Below are 8,673 nucleotides of genomic sequence, written 5' to 3'. Positions count from 1 at the left end.
GTTCCATCAGCGGTAGAGATTTTGATGGGAATGGGATGAATTTTTAACCCTAGCTTATTGATCAGATCAACAGAGCTGATGATCGATAAACTGGCTCCGGTGTCCGCTAGTCCCTCAACTTCTTCAGACAGAATTCTCACTTTTAAATGTGGACAGCGGTGAAATGTGGTACTAATTTGATGGATACTGTTGAAAATGCTGTAGTGCGGTTTGGGAATCTCCTGAATCGAGTTACGAGGACAAGGATTCCCAGAATTGCCCTCGATTACTCGTTTTTTGGCAATTCTTCTTTCTGACCTAAGTCGTGTTTGTTAGGACATCTGTACGCCGTCGTGTCCGTCAAACCGCAGATATGGCAGAAGATGGTCTTTCGCTTATCACAATCTTTCCACATATGTCCGACTCGTTGGCAATTCCAACAGATTGCCTGCTTGGTTTTTTCACCCGAACTTTCTGGATTTTGTTTAGGTCTGCCGAAACCTCTTCCCATTCTGGGCTTCAAAGCACAAACTTCCTCCCAGTCTTCACCGGTGTAGTGATCTTCGACTACTTCTTCCTCGCAAGCGATTTGGTGAATCGTTGGCCGGGGTTGAGTTGAGCACGTATACAAGTTGGACTCAAGAGCATCAAATTTAAAACAAAGCTGTGCCAGGTGCTCAATCGAGTGAATGGGTTCCAGGGCGAGTCTACGCTTGTAAGTAAGCTTCATATTTTCGACTATTATCTCGAACTTTTCCACTTCCGACATCTTCTTAATCATTCTCTGCGCGAGCATCTCCATATCCGTAAGGTACGCACTGAACAATTCCGTAGGTCGCTGTTTACGAGCCCGCATCTCCTCTCGAATAATACGATCTCGGTTCGGATTGTCGTACCTCATCTTTAAGTACGCCTCCAATACTTCCCATGACGTGAACTTTTCCTCATACGTGGTAAACCACACATAAGCGCTATCTTTGAAGAGCAAATGTGCATGCATCCGCAATTCGTGCTTCGTGATGTCATATGATCTACATAGTATGTTTATCTGTCGTAGGAAATCAGTGACGGGAACGGCATTGGAGTCACCAGTGAATTTCGGCCATTTCTCGATGATGCTGCACTGTTGATGCGGCAATCGTCTCGAATATCCGCCAACCTGACCTGGAAAGGAATTTCGTTGAACCCCCGGAGAATATCCAAGATTCGCAGTCTGATCATTACGCGGCGTGAAACCTCGGGTTCTGTTCATCGACGGCTCACCGAAAGCAGCATCTCGTTCAGTCTCCAAAACATGTTCAGCAGCCGGAGGGTAACGCGTTCCTGCACCGTATCCAGATAGCTGCAACGGCGGCGAAGGATCAGGCATGGCTCGCTGAGTAGGAGTACCACTTCGATATACATCCAGTCGACTCGGTAACCCCGCGTGACTCGTGTTAGCTCTCGGCGGAAGACTGACGTTGGCCATCTGCTCAGAGAGGTTATTCACGGCCTGGTTTGAAGCTGGTGGATGGAAAGCACCTTGGTGAATCATCTGGTCGATGTACCTCTTGATGTACGTGTCAATTTCCGACACATGAATGTATTCTCTGTTCTGCATACGAGGTGGGTCAGTGTTCCGAACTGACTCGTTGGACTGCTGAACCGGAGACTGGGAATTCCCAGTTCTCAGAACGTTTGAAGGCGGTAGGGGCATCCGACGAATTTCATCCTGATTTCTCGGAGGGACAGCTGATCCAGCTTCAAATTCCTGGAGTCCTGAAACGGCCACTCTTTGCATTTCCTGAGGCAATGGTGAGGGCACTCGAAGGCTCCACGGATTCGGTTGCAACGCATTGAAGAATTCTACTTGACGAGGAACAGTTCCTTTCGGCGGTTCCGAATGGCGAAAATTCAGAAGATCTTCGACTAGGGCTGGTATGACCTTGGACATCTCACTACCAGGCTGTTCGGGGTTACCACCGGCGTCTCCCTCAGCTTCATCCCAACTCATCAGCCACGGTGATCCTGGATTTCGCTGAACGTTCATGGTCGTCTCGTGAGCAGCTTCGTGGGATCTCCTCGAAGACTGATCCGCAGTTCCATGATGACCATCCGACGGATTACCGTGAGTGGTGGATTCTGCAATCGGGCCATACCCTACCGTTTCATCCAACCCGGTTGTAAAGTATCTTGCGGAAATCTTCGAAATCATCTCCAGCAAACAACGTAGCTCTTCCTGTTGTTGGGCTGTACGAGGGGTATATCGACGAACTCGTTGATAGTAGTGGACCAAGCGAGAGAAACAGGTTGGATTGGGTCCCTGATCCAACAGATCTGCAATCTCCTTCAGCTTCGTAGGCACCACTCGAATGTCGTCCCTCATCATCTCGTCTGTCACCCGGACGTAATTCTCCGATTCCGGATCACGGAAGACTACCCTGAGGTCTCTTCTGCGGCTCTCCACCGACTTATCGATCGAGTAGTTTCGTACAGCAAGCTCATAGTTCACTTCACTCTCATCTAAATGATTAGGATTTACTTTGAACAAATCCATGTCAAACAAACCAAATAATATTCAATTCACTTTAGAAAAAAATCACTTATTCACTAAACAAAACTAAAAACCAAAGAAAATAAAGAGAAAAAACAGCACTATCACTAACCGAAACCGAATAATTACCGATACTAATCTAACGAATCAATTCACTTACGAAAAACCGAATAAACGAAATAATAAACCGAACTACCGAACTAATAAACCGAATTACAAACTAAGTATCTTAACCGCGAAAACTTATTGACAAATTAACAATTCAAATCGAATATAGAATAATATTGAGTTCAAAATAGGCAATTCAAAACAATTTCTAATTCAAAGATCGAATGCCAACTAATTTGAAAACTATTGACGGGCCCCACGTTGGGCGCCATTATGTAACGTTCCTATCTGTTACAGCAGTCTGCGACTTAAGCGCCACCTTCTAAAGTTAGAAGGGCCGAAGACTGTGATCTAATCCCGGCATGAGATTCCTCTACTCAAGGCAGGTTATAGTTATTCCAGATGACAAAGTTACTAATTTGAACGAACCAACTAAGCCAACTCAATCACGTCCCAAACTTACCAACTCAATACGCCTCCCACACAGTCGAGGAGAGCATGTGTCTCGGCTAAAATACAACCAATGCGTTCAACGTCACAAGCTATAGCGCGCGAAGAAAAAGGTGGAATTCCACTAAATTAGAAGTAATTTTCAAAACTCATTTATTCACGCAATCCAAATCAAATTACATCAACCTTTTCTTGAGTTTCACAAGATTCTGTTAATGAGTTTTCTGGCGCCTTTTAAATTGACTTGTGACGTCACGTCAAAACTAATTTTATGCTTATAATTTTAGGTAAGCTAAGTTTTCTCTAGAGAAAAGTTCTTCGTGCACAAAAAAGGAGAAATATCTGACCTTGATACGCCGGGCCGAGGTCCCACGTCGTCCTCTGGGGTCGTCACAAAAGGATCTACTCACCAAACGATTCTCTTCAAAGCAGTTCACGTCGAAGTCCGAATCCGACCCGCGCGTGCGATTATCTTCAGGGTAGATATGTCCCCGGAATGGTGGAGTATCGAGCCGTTTTACGTAGCTCCTATCGCACAACTAGCTTAAACGGGTACCCGATTCGGATCTGGATGGACGAGGATTCGGTTACCTGTTATCCGTGCCGACGTGTCTCGACTAACAGTCGAGCAGTTCGAAATGATCCGCACCGATGACCAACGGGCCTTGAAGTATGCTTGAAGTTCGGTGGCAGGGACTCTTGAACGGAAATGGTCCAGCACTCGCTTGTGTTACGGTTGGGCAGTTTAGCAAATCCGGGTCCTAGGTCCCAGGAGTACGGTGACAAAACACGTGGTCGATTCAACGTAACGTCCACTGGCGTCTGCTTGGCCTCACGGGCTTGGATTTTGGCCACTACTGCTTCACCGGCACGAACTGACCCACACTGGCTGCCCTCGTTGAAGGGCTTGGCCTAATCAACGAGTTATTTCATTACTTCACACGTGGTCTTCACATAAGGTCACATTAGAGCTTACCTGTCTCAAGTCACACACTAATGCACGGTGTGGACGAGTATTTCACCACAAAACCTGACCGAACTCAAAAAAAGATCAACTAAAAATACCAAGCACATTAGAATAAAAACTAAGCTTTAATTTAATCGCGACATTACTTCGAATTTAGTTGTACAAAGCGAACGATATTTTCCAATATCGATTTAATATTTGAATTTCAAATTCACCACTTAGCTATTGCTCGAACTCAAACTCTACACTTTGGAAACTCCACCAATAATGAAGATCGGTCGCGGTCGGATTGGTATATTACCTTAAACTAAGACGCAATTTCCCACTCGAGGGTGTACGGAGAGCGTACAAAGCATTTTTTGATTGGGTTTCGTTATGCCAGAGAAAATAGCTCTGTAATCCGTTCAAATTTTCTCTAATGCGCAATTAAATCCTGGAATTTTCCACATGAAACAAATTCGAGCAGATTTTGAACAACCGCCTGAATGTAGACTTACTCATGCTGCAGTTTATTTTATTTCGATATAAAGTTTAGCTCACGGTTCAAATAGTTGTTCACAGGTGGCGCATGGCTTTATGCAAACTTTTGTAAGCTTGCAACATATTCGTTTACACTCTAAAAAAAGTATTAAGTGTCTAAGGGTCGAAAAGAAATCTCTCATACAATTTCTTATTGAAATGGTACAGATTCATCGTTACAAAACCCAAGAGGAATTCTTGGAAGAACTCGAGATGAAATCTCCAGAAGAATACATCGCAAAATACCTGACAACCTTTCGCATTAAATTTCAGGAAGTTTTAAAAAAAAATTGCTGTGAAAATACTTTTAAAAAAATGCTGGAAGCTGGAGCTATTTCTGGAATAATTTCAGAGATGGGAGGCCATTTCCGAAAGAAGTCCCTAAGATTTCGGGATGAAATCTGAGAGCAATTCAGGGGAGAATCCGGGAAAGACTAGAAATCTGGGAAAAATCCTTGGAATGTGATCCGGAAGTAAATCCTAGAACAGCTTAAATAAACATCCCTAAAAGGATGGCAAAAAAAATGTGGAAAAGTTTTGGAAGGAATCTATCTGTCAAAATTTAAGAAAAAAAATCCGTAACGAATCCTTTTGAGGATTTTTAGAGAAATTTTAGGAAGATTTCCTTAAGAGTTCGAGGTTGAATTCCGGTATAAATTCCCTGGATCAGTTCTCAGTTGAATCCTGGATGGAAAATTCATCTGCAGTATTTCTGGCTAGAATCCGTGGAAGGCGGTAGGAAAACGTTGACAAAATACCAGGTACTCGGAGAAAATTTTAGATAAACTCCTGGAAGAATAACGGGAGCAACCCTGGGGAGAATTATTTAGTCCCTAGAATAGGTTCGGGAAGAATCCATGAGAAGTTTTCAAGTGGTACCCCTGGGAGACCTTAGAAACAAAGCCAAGCCAATAAAACAAGAAGAGAAATTTTTGGAAAAATGCCAGAATCTGTCGAAGGTTTCAGCGAGATGCCTGAATTCCAGAAGATGCTCCAAGGGGAATTCCAGGTGGAATATTTCTTAGAAATCCGGGATGTATTTATTTGAAGTTCCGTGATAAATCATTGGAAGATTTCCGGGAGGCTTCTCTGGAAAAATTTCAGAAGAATTTTGTTGCTATCCCGGTCGATATGTCCATTTATTTTCGTACGAACACGTTGGAGCCCTGCACGAGTGTAACAGTGAAAGAGTTATGCAGGTTCGTTGACCGGTTCGCACGACAAAACGTGACAAACAAAAAACATTCCATTTTCATATGGATGAATATTAATTTTTTTTTTATCCATCCATTAATCTATTTATGTATGCATTTCTATTTTTTTTTCATTCATTGATTTATTTTATTTGTTTATTAATTTATTTAAATATTTATTTTGTTATGTATTTTTTTAATTTATTCATTCATTTACCTATTCACATATATATTTTTAAATAATTGATTTTTTATTTATTCATTTATTTATTTATTTTATTGTTTATTTATTTTAAATTTATTTATTATATTTTTTTATTCATTACATTTTTTTTATTATTTATTATATATCTTTTAATTTTTTTGTATTTATTCATTTATTTATTTATTTATTTCCAGTTTCGCCTTAAAATTGAATTCGATTGCACTAGAATATTTCGATATTTGGAAGCTGAAATCATTGCAGGTAACAATAAACTAATTATCGCCTGACCTCCAGTCACTGAACATGGCCACGTAAACTACGCTGCAACAAATATAATACCTCTTGGGGATATTTGCAAACACTATTCACCGACGAAGTTCTCAGAAGTGAAGAAGGGCACTATTGATTGTTGTGCAAATAATTGCTCCTCAATTAGACTGTAATCACTCGAAAGTTGAGGGTTTGTTTTTTCTGTTAGATGGAAAGCCATCTTCACAGTAATAGCCAAGATAATTGTCTCCAGTTGATTTGTGCTTCAGTTTTGTTAAGTTAAAATGCGTGTCAAAAAAGGAGGGAAAGAAGAAATATTGATGCAATCGCTCACCTGATACAAATCAGGTAGCATGTTCATTCTTAGCGTCTCCGAGAGAGTGTAAAAAGTTGGCAGTGGGTGAAAATTGAAAAAAAAAGAAATAAAAAATCTACGCGGCCATAGATTGCTGTGTGAAATTAAAGATTTTTTTAAGGAGCTCAAGCGATTATTCTGGAATAGAATATAGAAAGAAAAAAAAATAAAGAGGAAGGGTATTCAACTCTGGTTGTTCTTAAATTACATATTTAAGGTTTCTTAAATAGCATATGTATAACTCTAATATTAAGTTCTTAGGAAACGCAAGATGCTTTTTTTCTATAAATTATCAGAACTAAATCACTGACTGATACTGTAACGCCAAGAATTTCAAAAGAAAGTTTGGTAAAATGCTATGTAGTTTTATCCTCACACGAAAGTATCTTCCACAAAATATTTCTCATTCGTCAAAAGGGCGCCACTCAATACCCAAACCATAGCAAGAGTAGCATAGTCTACGGTAGCAATTTAGAACCGTAGAAAACTTCCGATACGCCGCTGCTTGATTGTTCAAGTGCCCCTCTCAATAAGTGTTTGTGTTCTCGAAGGAGATTGCATAGTTTTCCAATGCTTGCTTCTCAATCATAGGTTGAAATGGGCAAAGTTCTCCCACATAATTGGCGGTGATAGTTTGCTTTCCTGCAAATTGTGGCACAATTAGTTGATACATGCATCACCACCGGTAAATACTGTTCGCATCGCACCGTTTGAAGAAAACAAAGTCGATTTGAATGAAATTGATTGAGCTTTAGCGAATTCCTTCTAAAGTGGTCTCATACCCTATGATTGATTTCATGGCTGAACTCATAAACATACTACTTAGTGCGTTTACTACATACATATTCATAGCTCTGAGCCATGAACGATACTGAACTGATCATTTCGATACATATCATTTCTATTTCTAGTTTCAAAAATGTGAGTTCGAAAGCCTTTCTTTACATGTAACGCATCGTTTTAATGAAGCTAAAACGTTCTATCGACCAGAAAAGATAACATATAATTCCTATTTGTCCTGACGGTCCTAGTACCACGTGGGATAATGATGTGATAGGCTTCGCATTAGTAGTGACTGCCGCCATAGGCATACGAAACTGAGGAAACTAATCAAAATTTCAACTCCAGCTGTCGGCCATCCATTGCGTGTCCGTCCAATAGATACTTGCGGCACTGAACTTCTGACTAGAGAACTGTGTCATTTTAGTACTCATGGATATCATACATGAATACATGCTACTGCGTAAGGTTGCCACCAGCTGACGTAAGGGCCGGAACATACTGGATGGACGGACAACTACGGGTGCCATCCAAGAAATATGTTATCTGTTTAAATTTTGTTCATTTACAAACACTACCCCTTCGTAATACTGCATGCTTGAGCTTCAGGAGCATTTCAGAAAGGTTTCAAAACATTTCGTGGATATTACATGTGGTTTCAGACTGATGGTGCTCATGGATTTCCTCCAGATAAACCTCCATGTATGTGTCCAGAATTTTCTTCAGAATTTCCCCTAATGAATTGCTTTGGAGATATCCCGAGAGTTTTTCTAAGAATCGTTACATGAGATTTTCTAGGTTATTCCTGTAGAAATTTCTTCAGAAATGCGTTCACTGATGGCTCTTTGAATACTTACAACAATTCCTCCAAGAATTTTAATAAAGGATTAACGTTTTCCTAAAAACCCCTTAATAAACTTTTCTAGAAATTCCATCGAAGGGTTCCCAAGATGTCTCTCCAGGTATTTCTCCAGGATGTGCTTTAGAAATTATGCTTGGCGTTCCTTCTAGATTTTTTTTCTAGGTTTTATTCATTTCTTCTGGAGATTCATCCAAGAGTAATTCCTAGGATTCCTACGAGAATTATACAGGAGATTTCTTCACGAATTCTTTCAGCAATTCTTTCAAAAATATCTGCTCGGATTCCTTCTGAAATTCCTTCAGGGATTCCTTTAAATATATCTCCCAAAGACATTTGAGGAATTTCTTCAGGAATTTAACCAGGGATTTTTTCAAAAGTTCTTCCTAGCAGTTTTTTTTTCAGAAATTCCTCAAAAATGTATTAAAACATTTAACAGAGATTCCTTCAGAAAT

General features: G+C 40.5%; 1 protein-coding gene across 2 annotated transcripts; it reads right to left on the bottom strand.

Moving 5' to 3' along the window:
- Positions 1-251: 251 nt before the first annotated feature.
- LOC115266277 (uncharacterized) lies at positions 252-4,273 on the bottom strand. Of its 2 annotated transcripts, XM_062844362.1 has the most exons (3): positions 4,184-4,243; positions 4,047-4,125; positions 252-3,982 (listed from the first exon to the last, which is right to left on the bottom strand). In XM_062844362.1, exon 3 carries the CDS (start codon positions 2,513-2,515, stop codon positions 266-268), a length of 2,250 nt encoding a protein of 749 aa, XP_062700346.1. In that variant the 5' UTR covers positions 2,516-3,982; positions 4,047-4,125; positions 4,184-4,243; the 3' UTR covers positions 252-265. The 2 variants fall into 2 exon arrangements, with proteins under 2 accessions (XP_062700346.1, XP_062700345.1); XM_062844361.1 differs by having other exon boundaries at positions 4,047-4,273.
- Positions 4,274-8,673: the final 4,400 nt, after the last annotated feature.

Source organism: Aedes albopictus, chromosome 1 (genome assembly GCF_035046485.1).
Source record: "Aedes albopictus strain Foshan chromosome 1, AalbF5, whole genome shotgun sequence".
Classification (NCBI taxonomy): Eukaryota; Metazoa; Arthropoda; class Insecta; order Diptera; family Culicidae; genus Aedes; species Aedes albopictus.
The sequence above is the reverse complement of the archived record's forward strand: the minus strand, read 5'-3'. Positions and strand labels throughout refer to the sequence as shown.

Coding starts and splice junctions, on each gene's coding strand:
- LOC115266277 (XM_062844361.1), bottom strand. CDS start 2,515: ATGGATTTGTTCAAAGTAAATCCTAATCATTTAGATGAGAGTGAAGTG.